At 35.6% G+C, this 22,042-nt stretch overlaps 1 protein-coding gene across 6 annotated transcripts in view; it reads right to left on the minus strand.

Moving 5' to 3' along the window:
• The window catches only part of CSMD3 (CUB and Sushi multiple domains 3), a 631,749-nt gene that overhangs the window by 495,004 nt on the left and 114,703 nt on the right, over nucleotides 1-22,042 (minus strand). For all 6 annotated transcript variants that reach the window (XM_065054280.1, XM_065054281.1, XM_065054284.1 and 3 more), the window contains exon 3: nucleotides 20,207-20,319. In XM_065054280.1, the coding sequence (XP_064910352.1) occupies nucleotides 20,207-20,319 (113 nt within the window). The remainder of the gene's footprint in view (nucleotides 1-20,206; nucleotides 20,320-22,042) is intronic.

Consider the following 22,042-nt stretch of genomic DNA (forward strand, 5'->3'; position numbering starts at 1 on the left):
TGATAGTGCTGCTCAACAGACAAACACTGCACGATGGTTGAAATAACTACTCCTACTCCACAGAAATAGGTCATATCCATCACTTATTATTGTTTTGCTAGGCCAAGCGTTTAAATATTGCCTTCCTGAAAAACAAAATATATTATAGCAAATAAAATACAGCACCAGGAAGCAAAAAACAGACTTTCCAGGACAACAGATGATTATAATAACTGCAGACATCTATAGTGTAGATATATATGAACTGCTCATCTGCTTTCCAGTTATAATTAGTTCAAAGTACCACCTTTACAGAATAATTAATAAGCTTAATGAATGACATCAGCTTTAGAACGAGGCTGTCTAAACCATGTTGGGTGACTCATGCTGTATTTCCTTTCATCTACAGTAAAAGAAAAGTAATTAGCTCATCTTCAGACGTCAATATTGTAAACAACTGTGATTAAAGGAGATGAACCCTAACGATAATCAATTCTGTGATAATAGTCCTTAACATAATTTACCTAAACTAAAATATAAGAAGTCTTGCCTATATTATTCTGTTTTCTGTTTCCACAAGTAAAACTTTTAATTCACACATTAACTTTTTCTGCTCACAATGTAGGCTTTAAATTGTTCAAAGATGAAATCAAAGAAACTCCTCTAGCTACACACACAGCAGAACAGATTAGAAATATTCCTCTCATAATGATTCCGTCTATGAGAATAACTACTAGAGATACTGCAGATAAGATTTTCTGTTTAATCTGCATTAAAGTGAAAGTGGCTGTACTATATCCTATGTCATTAAATATATGGCCTCAGTCTTCTTCTGATATGCCTGTCAGAAGTTAATTTTATTGCTTTGCCATGTATCAACAGGAGTTTTGACCACTATAATTTTAGACAGAGTTGTGAAAGTTGGACATCTAGAAGTAAGAATGTATCTAGTATATTTATAAACACCACAAGGAATATGCAGAAACATTAAAAGAGTAGGGACTTCAGAGGCCAAAATAAATAGAGCTCCTTGGGATCATTGCTTTTTAATAAAACTTGAGTAAAACTTTCAGTTTCAGTGCACAAGCACTGAATTTTTTAACATATATGTAAATAGGAAATGATTCATTCACTATGAAAAAATAAAAATAAAAAAAAAGAAATAAAAATAACAATAAAACTAACAATGAGAACATTAATGGAAAGGTGCAAAATACAATATACAATATTATAGTATTCTCCTATTTCTTTATATTTATGGAAAAATTTTTAAAAATGAAGCTCAAGTCAGGAAAAAGCAAGAAATGAGGCCTGACTCATCTTAGTTCCCTTTCCTGTAAAGATCTGAATTACATATAAAAAATTATTTCCGCTTTATGTATACATTTATTAATTATTATTGTTAACATACATTTAACTTGCTGTATTGTTAGTGTGGTTTCTATGCTGCAGAAGTTAAACGCAGTGCAAGTGTGAGGATAATTAGGCTATAAACATGCCTTCAATTCACCCATTCAATTTGCTTAATGTAATTGTGACTTATACAAATGAAACAAGGACAAGAATTCCTGTGGCCCTTTGGGTTACTGTGAAGGTGACAGTTTGCATTTGGGGACATTTTCTTGCTTATGATATTCTGTGAAAGGACTGATAATTTCAGGTGTAAAAGCCAAGTTTTGTTTCCATGATACTGACTGCTGAATATTTTTACATACTTTTTCTGTCCAAACAAATGGTATCATTTGGTGTGCCTAATCTGTGGTCAATCATTTCAAATTAAAGAGTAGATTTTACCCTTGCCTTCAGTTGCAATTTGTAGGCATCTGTGCTAAGACCTACAAGCCTAATTTGATTGGTGTCCAGCTATAGCAAAAAAGAAAAATCCTGTAATACAGATACAGGGCAAACAGAAAATAGAATACATGCAGAGTATAATTTTATTTAATCTTAATTTTGTCACTGTTTCTTTCTACTTTATCCAGCTTGCTTAGGGTTCATTGTACTAATAATGTCCTATCAAAGTGTCCATCATTGTCATTGACTAATATAAATAGAATTCCCCCCTAGTCACTTCTATAAAGGACGGTTCCAGCCATGTATATTCTAAATAAACCACCTATCCAGAGAAGAAGATTGCTTTGCACACAGACTATGTTCACATTTCTACCTTGTTATTGTGTATCAATAATAGCGTGGTCAGCAGGACAAGGGAAGTGATCCTTCCCCTGTACTCTGCATTGGTGAGGCCACACCTGGAGTATTGTGTTCAGTTCTGGGCCCCTCAGTCCAGGAAAGACATTGAAGTGCTGGAGCGGGTCCAGAGAAGAGCAACACGACTGGTGAAGGGACTTGAACATAAGACCTATGAGGAGAGGCTGAGGGAGCTGGGGTTGTTTAGTCTAGAGAAGAGGAGGGTTAGAGGTGACCTCATCACTCTCTATAACTACCTGAAGGGAAGTTATAGCCAGGTGGGGATTGGTCTCTTCTCCCAGGCAGTTAGCAACAGGACAAGGGGGCATGGGCTTAAACTCTACCAGGGGAAATTTAGGCTGGATATTAGAAAGAAATTCTTTACAGAGAGAGTGGTCAGGCATTGGAATGGCCTGCCCAGGGAGGTAGTGAACTCTCCGTCCCTGGAGGTTTTTAAACTGAGATTGGACATGGCACTTAGTGCCATGATCTAGTAAACGGACTAGAGTTGGACCAAGGGTTGGACTCGATGATCTCTGAGGTCTTTTCCAACCCAGTCGATTCTGTGATTCTGTGATATCTTCATTTGATGCATCTCAATGATATTACCCCAAGATGTCCATGCAATCTAAACCACACTGTTCTAGTGTAAAGGATAAGAAGAGCACACCAGCTCAAAGTCTGTTTTTCACAGAAACAGGGGTTGAACAAAGGTAATGAGCTCATGAACAAACTGATAAGAGGTGTGAGTGTTGTCTCTGCATATCAGTATAATTTCATTTTTGTAGGTATGTCCAAATACAGGACGGAGAGAAAACCATGAAGGAAAATGGTAATTAAAAGAGAAGTTGGAAGGTAAGATGAGGAAGATTTTGAAGACTACTCCTAGCTCACTATTCTATCTCTTTTATAAGTCCCTTTCTATTGGAGTTTGTCAGCTTGAGTAAATGCTCCCAGACATTACAGCTCTTCTGCCATCCACACAAACAGACTATAGAAAATAAAAATACGATGTTCCAGCCTGCCCTGGAGCCAAAGTCCTGGAACTCTTGGCACCTGAAAGTTGAAAGGGCCTGCACATTTCCTCCTTCACAATTTAAAAAGTGTCTTATCAGTTTTGCTGCTGTTATTATGTTGTAGGCAGCAGAGATGCTGAAAAGAAGCATTTTTGATTCAAAGCTTCTGTTCAACAGTTCACAGCAGAGAAGTGACCTAGAATTCTCTAGATTTTCTATGGCAGCCAAGCTGGCAGTCACAGACCCAGTGGAGATTATTTTAAAAACATCACTGTTTCTGAAATGGAATGCTGGCTCCCACCTGGTCTATACAGACTTGGGATGAGGGTGGGAGTGTCTGTGTAAAGATGGAGTTCTTTTTTCTAATTGTGCCAATTTTTTAGCATCATTAGTGAGTTTCTTGTGAAGAATTAAATAACTATTTCTTTTTTCTCATTTTTAACCTTTCATCTGTCAGTGTAGCCATATGCTACTTTTTCACTTTGTTTTTTCCTATTTATTCACTAAATTCCAGGACAGAAAAATTAGATTAAAATAGACCTGCTTTGATATATGAAGGGTTAATAGGCTTCAGTGATAATTGAATTAATGTGGTAGACATTTCTTTTGGAAAAAAAAATACTTTCTTAAAGTCTGTTTTCATTAACTGATAAGAAAATAGATTCAACATTGTCAAGGCTTAAATAAATACCTACAAAGACCATGAAAGAGAGCAAATTCTATCACCACAGTGAAATTCTCTAGATAAAAATTATTATTTTATTGAAAATAAAACATATCTGTATATGGGTATTTTAATTATTTCATTAGAATATCATGCTGCTTATTAAAATATTTAAATGCTGCACTGCAATCTCCACTAATGTACATGTCTATGAACCTCTGGACTGGATTGTGGAAGGGAACACCAATGACTAAGATTGTTCTATTTTAACATTGCTTCCAAAATGCAAAACATATCTAATGATGGCTAATTGGACTGTGCCTTTTCTTTTTATCTTTTATTTAATAAAATTGTATTATATTATTTATTTGAAAGGGTCATTCAAGGAAAAAAAAAAAAAAAAAAATCAGGAGCAGTTAGTATTGCCTAAGAGTTCTTCCTAAACAAGGTGCTGGTAGAGTTCTGGGGATGAAAACAACCTTCAGGTTACCTGCTGTTCTGCTGTTGTTTGATAGAACAGGAGCGAGGTGTAATGGAAATCACCACCAGAGCTCTTCCTTTTCAAAAATCATACCGGTAGTGCTATATGGGAAATAAAACCCAGTGTAGTACCGAGATCTAAAGGCCTGGGACTTTACACAAATAATGAATGTTGCTCCTGCTATGAGAAGCCAGGGTATTTCAGGTGGTACTTGGTTCCTTCAGATGAAGGAAAAAATACATAACCATAAACATATACCAGTATGAAACTTGTATTTCAGTAGAGTGAGCCATACAGGAAAGAACTGTAACAGAATGAAATTATAAATACTAATATTTAATTATATTACTTTATCTTCATTTCTCTCTTACTATGATTCATCATACTGCACTTACTATTTCTGCTTTCCTTTGCTGATCTGATCCTCAACAGGTTCACATTGTTAAAAATGGCTATTTTAAGGAATTAAATTTTAAGTTGAGCAAAAATTTTTGTCTACTATGTAGTCCATTTTTTTACTGGTCTATATTCTTTTTGTGTAACACAGAGAGTATGTCATGTTTTCTTGCTAAGATGATGCAAAGTATTTGAAATATAGAAAGAATTCTTCAGTTGTAATGATACTCAGATCCTATAAATTAATGTTTTTTCTGTCATAGACTTTTAACCGCATATTTCTAAAATACTTAGAGTTCATTACAACAAACTCAAAAGAACAGAGAAGTCAAAAATTATATTTCTGCAAAAAGTAACATTCTTAATATCAAATTTATGAATAAGAAAATAATTTTCTGCATTTTGAAGTAAAGCTGGAAATAAAGAAATTAGAAATAGTACCTAACTGGATGATACAAATTTTCTGAGAAAGGAAGTAAACTTTATAGCTTCTTTGAATAATCACCAGGAACAGAAGAGTTTGAAATCCCTAATGAAATTAATATCTAATTGTCCATATAAGTGGAACAACTGCAACAATCTAAACAAAGAAGTATGTTCACATAATCTAGACCTTGAATAAGTGCCCAGTTTGAATTTGGCTGAATTTGCAAGGAGGGTGGCAACTAAAATATAAGTCTTTTCTTTAAGAAGGAGTTTTCTGATCAATAGAAGGAATTTCCAAACTGCTGACAGGTATCTTTTGCAGACTGAAAAGCTATTCAGCTACTGCATCTGGTTCTTCTCTATGAGAAATTATTTTTAAATTTCCATACATTACTGTATGACTGAGTCTCATTCAGAGATCAGTTCTTCATCTAAGATTTAAATTAGCCTTTTCTGGTTTAAAATTTAAACAAATCAACTGAAGAATTTTTTTTTTTTTCTACAATTAGTATACCTCTTTCATCACTATTATCTTTTCAGCACTCTCTCAAGTGCACAATAATCCAATTATCTTTATTGAACTGCTCAGTTTTTCATGAAGTCTCAGTTCAGTGACAGCTCTCTCACTAGTTGAGGCTCTTTGATAAGACCAGGTATTGTTTCCTTTTGTCTTCTTTCAGTCTTTTTGACAACCTCTTTACTTTCATAGTGCAGATTGTGAAGTCATGCTCTTACAAATTAGATCTCTCTAAGATTTTTCTGGTGACAATACTGTGATTTTCAGAGCCTTTCTCACTTGAAATATCTGAGTGACAACATAAGTTGGGCTCCAGGTAAATCACAGAATGGTTGACCATTAAAAAAAAAAAAAAAAAGATATTATTAAAACCAAAATCCAAACTTTAAATTGAGGTTTACTTTATACTATATAATAGAATTGGGTTTTGTTTGTTTCTTTTTAAAACACTTCTGTTTACCAAACAGGTCACAGATGAATAAGTTCTGCTAATAAGCTCTCAGTGATTTGCTGGAGTAAGTAGATGAACACTTACCAGAAAAGTTAAAAGGATGTGCCATCTATTTAAGGAGCTAACATGCCACAGGGTAAAGATAATAGTGTTTAAACAGAATAAGGCACAAGTCCTTTATTGATAGGAATAACTACTTAACCGCATTAATGTTTTCCAGAGTTGGCAGTTGGCCAGAAAAATTAGAACACAATATGCAAATAATTCTCTGTATTGAGTTTACGCAGCCTTAAATAATGGCACTTAATTAATTTAATTGTTAATGCTACTCCAGGAAGAATAAACATTCAAAAAAGTATTCTGTAGTGGCAATGTAATTTCGGCATTTAATCTGAGTTTAAAAACTTGAAGTAAAAACATAGTCTCTTAGCCCTTGCAACTTGCAAACCTTTCAGGAGCAGAAAATGTGTTTTACACAAAATAATATGTAATTTGATTACAGTTTTAAAATATCTGAATTATTATAATTCACTTAATTTCATTTCACCAGATGGCATAGTAGAATTAAATTTTTAAAAATAAAATGAAAGTCAATATCAATATGAGGTTTGCTAGCACTCAATATCTATTATATCACATTCAGAAAGATGCTCTATTAACTGGAAATGATATTCTAATTTATTGAAATGCTATACAGCATTTATATAGACATTTCTATGTTGAAGATTATGCCATGCAATGAAGAAGCAAACTAAACAGTCATTCAAACTTTTAAGTCTCAGAACTAAGCATATGAAGGTAAAGTGCTTTTTTGATTGGTATTCTGAGGATCACCCTGACAGCAAAGATATGCACTGATCTCTTTTGACAAGCTTTCTACTGAAACAAAAGTATAATCATGGTGTCCACAGTCAGGTTCCTACTTTAGTTCTCAAAGATGAGACAATATTTTCCACAAAATCAATGGAAAAATGAGTTGCTTTTCAGAGGACAATTTAGAGCCCAATTCGAATGCTCTAAGCTAAACTAGATGTCTTAATCTAGTGGTGTAAACATTCCTTCATGATGCTTTTTTGAAGGTAGAGATCACCTGGTTACAAATGTCAAAATTACAGTCCTGTGGTACTTCACATGAAGGTATTTCTAACGTATCAGTTCAGAAACACAGAGAATTAATGTCACAGTAAAGATTAATAGAGCATTTCTGCTTACTTACGGATTTCATGAACAAGATACCAAGTGAAACTGCAGGGTCTGCACACTGTTGCAGCTATCATAGTTCAAAAAAGAACTCAACGTATGTACACAAAGTACAGATATCTTTCAGTAACCGGAGATGGAATAAATATCAACATCCTGAGAGCAACAATAGACAATACCAGACCTGATTGCCTCACCTAGGACCCTCATCCCTGCCCATGGGCTAAGGAATCCCCTTTAAGCCCAGACTGGCCATCAGTCCCCTGCTGTAGCAACACCATAGGAGTTCTGGTCTCAGCCAGTCTCCAAATACCTGCCAGATGCACCCCTTGTCCCTGAGCTGTAGGGTGCTTAGCTCCTGCATGGAGTCTCAGCCCTGTGCTGCTGTCCTGTATCCAGTCTGGCCCTGACCCCTTTTCTTTTTGCTCCCTAGATGCACCTGGGCCCTGATCCATTGATTGCCATGTTACCATGGTTATCAATGGACCCTGTTACCAGCCCCTGGCTCTGCATCCCATATTCAGCTCTGTGGGGCTTAGGCCACTGAAGAGTGCAAAGCCTGTGCAGAGTGACCTTCAAATAACACATGAAACGGTCAGAGAAACTGGTTGTGAGTAGCAATAATCTTTGACTCATCCTGGTGCTCTGATGAGGAAAAGGTGAATGTAACTGAAATACTGCTGTGGCCTTTCAGCAGGTGCCCTATGAAGTCAGTGTGATGCTCATCTGATTATAAGTCAACAGATGTCACCTGAAGGCAGGAACAGCAATAATGCCACAAGCACTTATGTTTTCCACCATGTCACCTGCACTCATGTGACAATAGGGGCCTTTAAAATGATTTCTGGGGGATAAGGTAAAAAATGCTAATATTGTCATTTCTGCAGTAGTATGTCATATATTCTGTCAAAGAAGAGAAAAACAAAACAGAACAAAGCAAACAAACACCTGTGTGTTACAGTTGTGGCTAAGTATGACTTATTTATACATCTATGTCTACTAGTCATTTATGCTTAGCTATGTAGCTAGCAATGGAAAAGAGATGGGATGGCACTCTGGAATTGTTTATCTTTGCCTTCTACTATAAAGTAAGTCTGAAATGACAATACAAGATGTCAACATCAACATTGTAATGTGTATTGGAAGTCTTGTGAGGTGAATCCTAACCACCTAATCTCTCATATGTGATAGGATTTATAAACTGATGTAGCAGTCTTTAAAAATGTTACCTACAAGATAGTGTAGGTAGCTGAAAAGATACCTACAAGATAGTGTTGACTTAAAAGAATGAGCTAGAAGCCAGACTCAGAAAATAGGGCAGTGTCCTTTCTCTTTCATTTGCATTTATGCCACAAATAGTACTGGAGGTGAAGACTGATGCATATCATCATCATCATAAACTCAGGACATGCTGTCTATCACATAAATGAGCTTGAATGGAGTTCTAAAATAAAGAGACAGAAGAAGAGAAAATACCTCCATCTCTTGAAGGGAACAGTTAAAGTATAGTGTGAAATATCTCATATGGCAAAGCCAATCTTAGAAGCAGAGAGGTTCAGGGGGAGAGGTTGGATAAAGGAGACCTAAATCTCAGGGGAAACTTCTTAAATTAAGTTTCCCGTGTGTAACCATTTACAATCTGTAACACATATTTAATCTTTGGGACTTTTTTCTTTTTTAATTTATAATTTCAAGTCTGTGTAGAGATCTAACTGGATTCAAGTAAAAATAACAGGCACACTGTGTAATACTTTCATGGAAGAACCAAATCCAAACATGACAAATGTGCTACTTGGAGCATTTACAATCCAAAACAATCTTGGGAGTCCAATATATTGTGATACAGTTTCTTCTAAACAGCAAGAGTCAGTTTTTTATACTTAGTAAATCTGCTAGGAGATGTTACACAACAGAAACACAGACAAGAGATGAGACAATTTACAACTGTAAGAGTGTTATAGTTTCCTATTGTCATTCTGCATTATACATGATGCATCAAGATGAAGTTTGATAAATGCTTTAAATTAAGGTATATGGACTGTGTCAAAAGGGCAACATTTTTTCTCCCTGTCAACTGTGTGTATCTCATTAATGCCTTGGGTTGCTCTTAGCATTTGTGAGCCATGCAACAGGCTGGACTGGAGAAAAGGACGAGGGAATAACACAGAGACAGTGAAATGATATGATTTCATCTGTACTAATTCTCTGACCTGGCTCCTGACATAGCCTTGTGGGTGCTACAGCAAGCAAACAGGGAGAGATCAAGGAACATGAGGCTGGGGACCAGACTAGATCTGTAGCACCTCAAAAACAATAATGACATTTAACACCAAAATTCAAATAATATTGCCTCCACCACTTTTTCAATTCCTTTGCCTGCTCCCTAGTTCTGGCTTGATCTCACCAATTTGATGGTTAGCCCTCTGAAAACTTCTCTAATACCACGCTTGTTTGTCTTGGTCCATTAGTCAAAACTGAAATGCTTTGCCCACCAAGATCAATGTGAGAAACTCTTGTGCTATAAGAATCTTTGTATCATTTTGCAGGTGTAATCTAATCTGTTTTATCAATAATTAGCTTCTGCCTACTTTTCTATTATCATCTTACAAGAATTTCTTCTTTACATTTCTTTCGTCCAATTAAGGCATTGTTATTAAGCAATGTTTCCTGGGTTTATTAAATATTATTTTATGCTGCACTTTACAAGGTATTCTATGAACAGTGAATAAATAAATATATTTAATTGATAAGGAATATTTTAGAAAAAAAACCTTTCAAGTGTCTGCAGAACCTTGGAAAAGGCTGAGATATAAGGAGTCTGTATTTCATTAAACTTCAACACTATGTCAATCTGTAATGTATTTTAAATGTGGCAGTAGCAGAATTGTGGATGGAAGCAGAAAATTTTCCATATGAAGATGCATCATGCCCACAAAAACACATTCTTATTACTTGCAATAAAGCTCTCATGATAAGTACAGAATTGAGCAACGCTACACTGTAATTAAAGATGACACAACATGTTGCTATTTTACAACACTGCTTGTCTATAAACATCTTATTCTTGTCATCTGTCTGCTTACTAATAACTAGTAAACTGGAGAGACAGGGTGCTGAAAAGAGTAAACGTGCAGCACAGGCTTTCATTCCTACATCATCAATTCAGACCTGGACACAAATGCTCATGTTGAGAAGCCATAGTTTAGTAGCATTTTCTTAGCCTGTGGTTTCAAATAATTTCCCAGATGATGCATATATTCATCACAAAATCAGCTCTACAACTGCCACTAAGTGCATCAGGATTGATTATCTCTTTAGAGAGACTGGGAGTTGAGTGTTCAAGTGCCGATGATATCTGGTACTAAAGAAACTAAGAACACTTATTCTTTAGACACACACTGACAGAACAGTAAGGGAAAAACAACATAAATGCTAAATCAAATTAAAGAAAATTCATTAAATCTTTGTGATTCTAATGTTTTAATTTCTTCCTTAATTATACAATAAATATGTAAGGAAGTCTCTTACTCCTGTATTTTTTTTTATGTAGAAGCAGTAGGATTGTCTTCTGAAATCAGGTCTGTTCACTTTCTCTAAACTCACTTCAGATGCAGAATGTAAGATGAAAACCAAGGAGGTATAAGAATTCTGCACCAAAACACAAGCTGATACTGTTATGCAGTTTTTAATTATTCCATTGCCATTATTTTCAGAAAAACGTTTTTTATAAATGTCCTAAGAAGAATGAACTGGTGTTTTTAAAGTACGTGAATTTCTAGATTTTATTTCATTTTCAATAATTCAGTATGATATTTCCTTAGGATAAACCTCTTTGTTTAAAACAAACAGGTTAGCTTTGGAGTTTCAAAGCATTTCTAATGCAGAACTGCATATAAAAAATAAGTTTTAAGACTGTGCCAATATTTTGGGACAACTTTTCCAGTTACATCTATAGTGTGTATCTCAGATAAGCAGTTTAGCTAATTAATTGTTAGTTGTAACATGCAACTTATACTCCATGGGGTTTTAGTGGCCTGTTGCCAACCATCTGACAAAGGAATGGCTTTTTTCTTTTTTTTTTTTTTTTTCCTTTAAGATGTTCAGGTAGGGATTCATGAGCAGAAATACAGAACTACCAAAGGAGAATGGCTCCTTCATCCAGAAAACTAATATTTACTTGTAGATAAAATTGCTTTCAACTATTTTATTTATTTATTTTATTTTCCCCTCAAATTGTAAGGCATTTGACTTACCCTCTAGTTCATGGCGTTATTATCAGCCATTCGCAAAGCTGTTTAATTTACACTGAGGTTTGCTTAGATGACCTCATTGAATAATGAGCAATTGTGTGTTAAGACTTGATCGAAAGATAAAATGTCTTCCAAAATAAACTTCTAACAACTTTTTTTTTTTTTTTTTAATGGTAGAGAATTCCAGTGCTGAGTAAGCAATGACTCCTCTCTTCCTGTTAAAATAACATTGTCATTATAATCACGACTAAATGGTTACAATGGTATTGCTCTGGATAATGTCAGTGACTGACATAACTGGATGCTTTATTTACAAACCTCAAAAAAATCAGTTGACCTATTTCCAGGCATTTTGCGTGTCATATAATTTGTATTTGACTTAGTGGGAGCTATTAAATGCTCAACAGTATAAATATCTCCTTATGGATCTAAGTGTCCAAACATGAAATATAAATTAGACTTAGATATGGAAAAAATAACAGATTTTGAAAATCTGTTAAGATGACAAAAAGAGTCTGTTCTTAGATCACACTTCTGTGTTACTGAGATGCATGTTCTTATCATTATTAAACCTTTCCACCTGCAGAGTTTCCTATTGACTTTTGAAGAGTTTTTAAGATCACATGCTGAAGTTATATCAAAGCAAATGCAAAGCCAAAATTCTATCAAATACTAAATGCAGGTTGAAGGATTCAGCCATGTAGCTCTAGAGGTACCAGCGTCACCAATTAGTAGCCTCATTTTTATGAACTTAAAGGATATTTCAAAGTCTGCTATTGTTTATTACTGCATCAAAATTTCATTGAGCTGTAACTTAGGAAAAGCATGAAGGGAGCAACTGCTTATAAACATGGAGCTGCATTTAATGTGATGCTTTAATGAGCAGTAAATTAGTTCCTATAGAATAAATACTGTTTCAACTATACTGGACTACAGTTACCACTACTTGTCTAGACATGGGATCAAAATGTGAATCACAAATTAGATTGCCTTAAGATTTGCTTTAGTCAGGGTATTGTACTTACCTTAATAATATGACAGGCCAGTAGCTGAGGAATGTAAGTTCACAATGAAAACCCCAAAATCTCTTGGGAAATTTATTTCATGACTTACAGTGTACATTTTTTTTTCATGAAAAATGACATTGAAAACACAAGCAAAATGCTAAAGTAAGGCTGACATATAATTGAGATCTCAAATTAATCACTGTCTTACTTAAACTTCAATATGAGGCATGTATCAAAATGATAAATTACAGTAGCATAGGTTGACAAACATGGCTTTTTTAACAACATTATTCTGAGAGAATTAAATTAAACAGAACATTGAAATAGTGAGTGGATTTTTTTGCAGACTAAGGGAGAGACATTTTTTCTTTCAATAATTACATATTTCTTAAGGCAGAAGAAATGATAGGTTACTCATTGGTTTTTAACTTTCAAATAATGTCTTTTTTGAAGATGATATTTCCATTCATTTTGCCTGGACCAAAACAATGTGTGGTTCTGTGGCTCTGAAATCAATCACCTTATTTATTTATTAGTTTATTTATTTATTATGATTTATTAAAGAAAGTTTGGCACTCCACAGACAACAACTGAAGTTCAATTGGTAGTTATACGAAAATAAAGCACTAGATCTATAATCAAGCACATGTGCATAAGCTTTTTTCCTACAAATGACAGGCTATTTTGGAAATGAAAGAGCAAGGAAGAGAAATCTATCTAGATGAATTTATCACATATTCTCTCTAAAATAAGACAGCAAATTCTTCACAGCAGGAACAATCTTTAATTGTACTTTTGTGTACTATTAATAAAGTGCCATAGCTACTCCTACTGAGCCTTTGAGAGGTAGTAGTGATTAAGTACTCTTTCCTGCAACGGCACAGTCCCCTGCCTAGAAGCCGGAACTATAGCCATGGACAATGTGCTTCTTACCAGACCCATAATTTCTCAAAATAATTGCTGTTTGTTCAGCTCCACAACTGCTACTTCATGCTGTTCACACATGTGAGTGGTAATAATGTGGCTAAGGGCAACTTTAAGCAGATCAAAGGCTGGTATGGGATTCTGAGGGGAAGAGTGAGTGGAATATGATTCCAGATGGTGTTGGTATCTCCTCAGTCCTCGTTAGGAGAAAAGTTCTGGCTCTGAGCAACTGCATCCAGCAGACCAATGCCTAGCTGCACAGTCGTCTTCAAGTATCTGGCCTCCTTAATCATAGTACCTCATCTGAAGATGAAATAGGACTGATGGGAAGAAATGAAACCACCTGATCAAGGTGAAGGAGAACACAACCACAAGCAGACTTGCTTACCTCAAAAGGAGGGCCTTCAAAAATAGTTTTGTCAGGGGACAGGGACCTGTCTACACCTAAACTACAAAGTAGAAGATAAGAAAATTGACCCCAGCATTAAAAGGAAGATTGAGAAGTAAGCAGTAAAATTGAAACACTAGACTTTAAGACATTACATTTGGATTTATTAGGGGAATTGTTATTCAGAATCTCCTGGGAAGCAATTATGAGGAGGAAGGACAGCCAGAAAGATGGTTGATGTTTTTAAAAGACAACCAACTATTTTAAAGAGAAGTGAACTTTGACAAATGACTCTCGAGCCTAACAAGGGAGCTTCTTATTGACTACAATGCAAAGAAGTACAGACAAAAAGAAAGTGGAAAAAGGACAGACAACAAGAAAGGAGTATTAAAGTATTGGCTCAGTACTTAGAGACAAAATGAAGAAAGCCAAAATCCAAGGGATACTAACACCAGAGGGGGGTGTTGTGGTTTATAAAAAGGGATTCTACAAGTGTGCTAGTAGCAAAAAGGACAGGCAAAAATGCAGATATATTACTGACTGAAGAACACAACAATGGATCACATGGGGAAGGCCAAATAACACAATGCCTTTTGTGCATCATTCTTCACAAAAAGAAACATCTTCATGTATTAATACAGTTGGTAAGGATAGAAGCAGTCAGTTCTAGGTGTGCAGTGATGGATTATATAGAGAAGCTGAATATAGTCACATTCATAGATTCACCCAAGGGTACTGAAAGAGCTGTCCCACCATGACTGAAAAGCTGCTGTCTGTAATCCACGAAAAATTATGGCAATCAGTGGTAGTCCCTCCTGACTAGACACACTAGTGATACACCTGTCCTTATGAAAGCAAGAGGGATCACCCCAGGCACTATAAACTAGTAACTATTCCTTCAGTTGCTGGAAGTAGCTTGAAAAGTACACTTATGCAATCCATTTTCTAACACCTGAAGGATGAAGGTAATTGGGAATAGTCAGCACAGACTTACAAGGGCAAATTATGCTTTATAAACCCAAATGACATTTCAGAATGTGAAGGGCTATTTAAAGTGGCCACTGCTTCCAGCAGCTTTGGGGCTTGGAGGTTTCTCTTGCTCAGCCATAGGAGTCCAGCCTTGAAACCTGGGGCTGTCTGACTCAGGCCAACAGACCTTGTTGATGCTTTCCCATTTGCAGGTTTAATCAGTCACACAGCTGAGCATGTATTCCAGAGAAACACATTCACACACACAAGACACCAACATAACCAGCTGCAAGCTGCAGAATTTAGATTGCCTTATTATGTTTAGTATATTTCTTTGTTACATTTAGTATGTTTCATTTAATAAACAGGAGTTTACCTGTTTAGGCAATTTAAGCATTAGCTTTCCTTTCCTCATTAGGCAAACTCAATTAAATACCATTTTTATTAAGGGCTTGCTGAAGCAGTCTTATGACAGCGAGCAGCCATACTTACAACAGCTATGACAAAATCTGAAAAAAAAAAAAGCCTGTAGTATGTGTCAGGTAGTAAGCCTGGTGACAACTTTACAGCTTAAAGTCTGTAGCATTTACAACTCCAACCTGGCAAACAGTTCTTGAGTGGACCTTTTATAGAGACCACTCCAATATTAAGCAATAATTAATTAGTACTCTTTTAAAATTTTATATTAATTTAATAGTGAAGATATTAATAGCTTAGTATAGCTAGTACTTCATGAAACTTATCCAAATCCAGTATTTAGATTACGCATAGCCACATATCTGAATTTTGATGGGAAGGAGAATTAAAAATAGATTATCCTATTTGTTCACATTCTCTAGCTCTATACCAATCACCAAAATTATTTTTAGCATCTACATTCTGGCACATTTAAGTCCTACTAGTATTTCTAATCTACATACTTCAATAATCTTGTGCATCAGTGACCAATTTTTCTTAATATTACTGAAAGAAATGCATGATACGTCCCTAGAAGTCACTAGATAGAAATCGTATTCTGTTAATAAACACCATCTGCTCCCCTCTTTCCTGCCCCCCACTGCCATTACCCATAAAGATGAGATCAGTCTTGAAATTGTTAACATTGCTTTCCAACCCCTCTCAAAAGCATTTCAGTAGGATTGCTGAATTCCTATAGCACCGTTATAGCACAATCATGAAGATAATTTCTTTATTTCTACACTATCTAATAATTCAGCTTTATAATTCATCTTTAAAAATAGGTGTAGCTGTACAAAGCAGATTAAATAAGGTTTAATAACACTATTATCAATAATTGTGATTCCTCTGCAGGACAATCAGAATTTTCACTATAAGAATAATCTTAATGTTAATTAACATGTTCATTTCTTTTTTGCCTTCTTCGTGATCAACAGGATAACACAATAATGACTATACTTTTTCTTTTAAATAAAGATTGCCACAAATTATAGCAGTAAATTTGTTACTGAAGTCAATGATTTTAACAATGTCAGCTACCTGTTTAATAGCTGTAAAATAACTCAGTAAGAACAAAAGGAAGCTCTGTTCAAAGCAGGACTAGGTTCACTGAAACTCATTGCTGTATGGGCCAAGCTGCTATGTTACTTTCTTTCTCAGCAGCTGTATTTCCCCTCCTGTGCTCTCAATGAATAAAGCTGCTTATGTATCTCAGGACAACAGGAAATGGAGAAATGCATCAAATTCTTCTATTCTGAAAGCAAAATAAGCTTATCAGAAATAAAACGAAAAGGACATAGCCACACTGTGACTTGGCCTGAATTACTAAGTAGGGGATGAAGTGTAGCATTTCTGCTCCATACATTAATACCAATACATGTTACACAGACCCTGAAAGCTACTGAAAAAGAAAATCAAAACAAAGATGCCAGGGACCTCTCAAGAAAAAAAAAATAAAAAAAAAATTAAAAACAAACAGGCATGGAATCAGCAGCCTTGTAACTCCCCCATTTCTCACTCCAGCCAGCAAAGTTGTGTCGCTTGTCAATGATGAAATGATAAATTGCTACTTGTAATTATTGTAGCTGAAGGGTTTTTTTTAAAATCCCTCTTTAATTTTCAATGCATCTCATCATTTTCTGTTGTCACTGTAAGTGAAGTCTTTTTCTTTTGAGTAATCTGTTTATGTTTTCTCTCATGAAATTTTTTTTATCGAGGGATACTGTGCTATGTAAGGAGGTGTATTTCTGAGATATGTTCTTTCTCAAATAACAGAGAAACTGAACATAAAGAAGTATGTGCACAAGAGTACCAAAGCTAACCCAAATATGCCACTTGACAGTAAAAAGGAGGGAAAGAAGGAGAGAAGGATGGAGAGACAGAGGATACAGGCTGAGGCTTATGCTATTGATGGTGGGAGACCAGAATGGATATTTCTGTGGTCTATTGTGTACTTAGTTTGACTGGATGTAGTTGCAGGGGCTTACATATGGTGGCCCAGCATAACACTTCTATTCGCAATATAATTTTACATCATTTCATACATATTTTTTTTCTCGGAAGAGCAGAAAATTAATATGTTCCTCTATGCTATGATCAAGAATGTCCACAGTAGATTCACAGTTCCCACAGATTCTGTAAGACACTCTGTAGTTTCTTGTAAACTTTCAGCCTGAGTGCAAATTTGTCATGCAGTATGGGAGGTCAGAGAAAGAGATGTTGGTTGACTTTGTTTATTTTGTTTGCTTGTTGTTTTGTTCTGGTTTGGTTTGGATTGTTTTTTAAATGTAGTGAACAGTAATGCATCCCATATAGCCATCTGTCTATGTCCTCTATTTCCAAACATTTCAAAAGAAATTTAAATTACCATTGATAATGAAAGGTATGTTCCTTCTTGTTCAAACCGCACATGGATCTAATACATTCAGATATATGTTTCTACTGCTCATCCTGCCCTCTCATGGCATCTCTATCATTTTGCTTTATTGCAACGATAGGTTGCTAATCATTTCTATCTTAGGTTTCAAGTTACATATCCATAATCAAACATGTAAGTGTGTGGTCTGACACTTAACAGTGCAAAGTATGCAGATGTTTCATCAGGAAGCTGAAAAGAAGCTACTGGGCAATCATGATTTTTGAAAATTGAATACTAGGTAGAACCAGATCTGAAAATGTTGATTGCAGGGTTATGCACTTTCACAAAGAGTACAAGAACAGAAATGGAGATTGCCGTGATGTGATTATCATTTAAATACATCTATTCTCTCATGTCAAGGAATGATACATGAAATGAATGTAATGTAATGAATTTTCATTTCTTTGCCAGCTTGGGATAAAGACAGGTAGCTTTATAGGAAGTCAAAAAAACAGGAATTGAAAGCAAAATTCTGTCACTGAATGAAAATTGCTTCTTTGCAGCTCTTAAAAAAAGGAGATCTGGCTGTTGGAATTGAGACTCCAGTGAACTAAAACTCTAGGGTGTAGCTTAGCTTCTTTCAATATACCTGATTGCACAAAACAAAGCCTCACATTAATAATAATAATAATAATAATAATAATAATAATAATAATAATAATAATAATAATAATAATAATAATAATAATAATAATAATTCAAGGCAACAAGATTACTCTTTTTTCTAAAATCATAATTTCTATGGTTGAAGGTAAAACTTCCCCACACTTGTCAGTGATTTAAGAGCTTGAGTTCTATTAATCAGCATGTTATTTTATCCCAGAAAGGAACTAGCTGAGGAGCCAGTCATATGTGCAAACTGAATTCTATTGGTGATTTTTCATTTTAGTTTTAATAATTATTTATCATAACTGAAATGCATAGTACACTTTCTATTAGCATTAGTAGTGCAAAACTTTTTGGCAAACAATGTATAAGGACAGCAGCTGATACTATATATAACGAATTTTAATTTCTCAATTTATGGCACCAAATGAATGATAAAAAATGCTATGTACTTTCCTAATATGCATAAGAGAAGTATATACTATATTTTGTGTAGCTAATAATCCAAGGGAATTCCATAGTACATTTCTATATAACTTTTTTTTTTTTTTAAATAACTGAACAAAGTTATGGAACACTTGAAAAAATAACAGTCTATAGATTTGCTATAATCTAGCCAAAAACAATTATTACCCTTAGCTTGAATTAACAGACTACAAAGTAGCTATAATCCAGGCAAAACCAGTTACACCTAGTTTGAATTTTTGTTTTGTAAATTACTTCTTGTGTGCAAACCATAAGAGTGTGTGTATTGCCTCATTTATTTTCTATAATAACTCAAGGAACAAGAAAGACCTGAAAATTCTTTTATGTTTTTTGTTTCATATCTTGACATAAGTACATATAAGAGAGAATTTATATATGAAGTAGTATTCTAATGCATCATACCTGAAGGTAAACTATGTTAATAGCTGAAGGTATTTTACTACAAAGTGATTTTGAGCTTTATTTATATAGTAGCCCTTCATTGCATTACCAGTTACTTTCAGCTCGCTACTTTCTCAGAGATTAGTTTCTGTTGTTAATGGGACTGTGCAGGGTTCAACAATGACCTCAGAGCTTCTCTAGGCAGTTTACTATAGCTCCTGGCTTGCTGATTGAGACACTTAATAGTAGCAGAAAGATCAAGGGTCTTTACATCAACTTTAAAAAAAAAAAAAAAGCTTTTGTTTATATCCTATAAACACGTTAGAGTTCATAATCTCAGTGCTAAGAAATTGATTAAAAAGATTGATGGATGATATATTCCAACTCTTCAACAACTCTTCAAATGAGACTGAAATGAGCTTAATTGGAAACAAGATCCTTCCTGGAACATACATACAGTACTATAAGATTCTGGACCTCAGGAATACCTGTGCCAACTCATTTACTCCAGTGTCTGTGTGAAAACTGAAGGCAATTATAAAAACTGCAATAGGGAAATAACTTTATGTTAGTTTAAAGAACTGAGTCAGCATTTCTTCTATACAAAAGTGTGAGAGGGAATTCGTCCATAGAACTTGCATAGAGAAATTCAACTATTTAGTGACATTCAAGAGTAACTAGTAATGTCTTGACATTAATTTGAATAAGCATGTGTTAGAAAGGCCAGAAAGATTATGACCATGTTTTCCAGAATTTAAAGATTTTGGTGGTATTAAATGTCTTAAAACATTTGTGACTGAATGCAACTGTAGATGGTAGAGCTTAAAATATTTTTGTTTCAGGTGTGAGTCTATGCCTCCAAATGACTACGTAAAAAACAAGCATTGTATATTGGGTAAGACTATAAATGTGTATTTGTAAACATTTTTTGAGACATTTAGTTTTATTATGTATAGAGACCAGAGGAAAAAAATCAAGAATCTTTTGTAAGATGTCTTACCTTCGTAGTAAACTTTAAACCCATGAGCACTAACTGCAAAGTCACTTGTCAAGCGCAGTGAAAATACAGATTTTGTACTTGTCACAGGTGGAGGAAGATGAAATCCTGTTAACCTAAGAAACAAAAAAGCACGACTCGTGGTTAATTGTCTGAAAAATAAAACCATGACAGATTAATCTTCCAAAGAAGTATTTCATCCTGGAAAGGGCAAGTGACTTAAAAATATAGAGTGTTTATATTACTTGAGAAAATTATTTTTATACAATAGGTTAAGAAATCGATACAAAATTTTATCAGCTTTCACCGACACTGAACCAGTTAAGGTATATTGGTTTGAGAAAACAGATACTTTAGTAGAGATGATAGTAAGATATAGAAACTAGAATTTTAAAATTGTCTAGATTATCAGTAGATGGAAAAAAAACAAACAAACAAAACAAAACAAAACAAAAAACAAACAAACAAAAAACCAACCACCAGCTAATTTACACTACTTAGGGTTATGTTCAAACATCTATTGCATTATATATTTTACATAGACTTCTGTGAAATTTTTTAGGTGATGCATTTTCTGTAGCAATATGATGAAAGAAAGTGGATTATGATTCACTTTGATGAGGGAATTCAGGATTATTTAAACCATGTACTTTAGCCTCAAAGAAAATATTTCTGCTTTCAACTCATATAGGAAATCCAAAGAGCATCATTGTGAAACCATAGATCCATTGCAAAATCATATATTGCAAGCTTTCATTCTTCTGCATCACTGGCCCCTCTCACCTCTGTGTGTGCCAGTGGGGGTTTGGCTGTTCGGCCATGGGCTGAGAGTCTACTGCACACTCCACTTGGAACCAGCTTTCTAACTCCTTCTTAGCATCCCTGACATTATCCAGCCTTCTCACTGCATCCTGCAGCTCAGCCACCTAGTGCAGGAGGTCCTCCACCTGGGCACATATTTTGCAGGCCGGTCTGCTGCCTGTCCCTGCCCCAGGAGAAAGGTCCAGGCACTTCATGCAGTCTGAGGTCTGCACTGCAGCCTCTCCCTTCAGTAGCTCTGTCTGTGTGGAGGCATCAGCCACCACTGGGGTAGATGGTGCAAAGCCCCCAGCTGGAGCTACAAACTTTGCTCTGTCCTGCTGGAGGCCATTGAAATGCTGTGCCACACCCCTGGTGAAGCGCCACACCCTAGCTAAGGCATCATGCCCTGTTTGCCTGCTCTGTTGGAAGCACTCTTGGTCACCAGTGCTCCCCAGGTGGCTTTCTATAGGCATGGGGATGGTCACAGTTGTTCTGGCAATGCCCAGATCTCATCAGCATCTCCTGCCAGACCTGCCTGCTTGTGGTGGGTCTCTCCACTGCCCTGATGTTTCCCAGCTTCAGGATAATCCCTGTGTATGCCAATATCTGCGGCTCTGCTGTGGATTGGGCTGGCTCCGAGCTTCCCTCGGTGACTAACTGCTAGTCTCCATTACACGAGGTCATGGGTTGGTCTACACAAAACCAGGCTTGTTCGTAACAGATGAGGTGTGTCTGCCTCAAAAGAGGAACAAGATCTTCATGCAAGTGTTAGCAGAACTTATTGGAAGAGATTTAGACTAGATCTGAAGGGGGAAATGGATAAAACCAGGCTTGCTAGAGATAAGCATGAGAGTGCTATGCCAATATTTGAGGGGCGGTGTGCTAGCAAGGTCCTTCAACCTGTTATCTCAGTGAAGGCAGGGGGTGGAGATCCCTGCAGCAGCAAAGACAAAAGGGTTATTGATGTGTTAGAAACCATGGAAGTGCCTGAAAACAGTTATGTAGGAATGAGGGTTTCTTCCCAGAAAAAGCTAGTAG

Source organism: Columba livia, chromosome 2, assembly GCF_036013475.1.
Source record: "Columba livia isolate bColLiv1 breed racing homer chromosome 2, bColLiv1.pat.W.v2, whole genome shotgun sequence".
NCBI classification, from domain to species: domain Eukaryota; kingdom Metazoa; phylum Chordata; class Aves; order Columbiformes; family Columbidae; genus Columba; species Columba livia.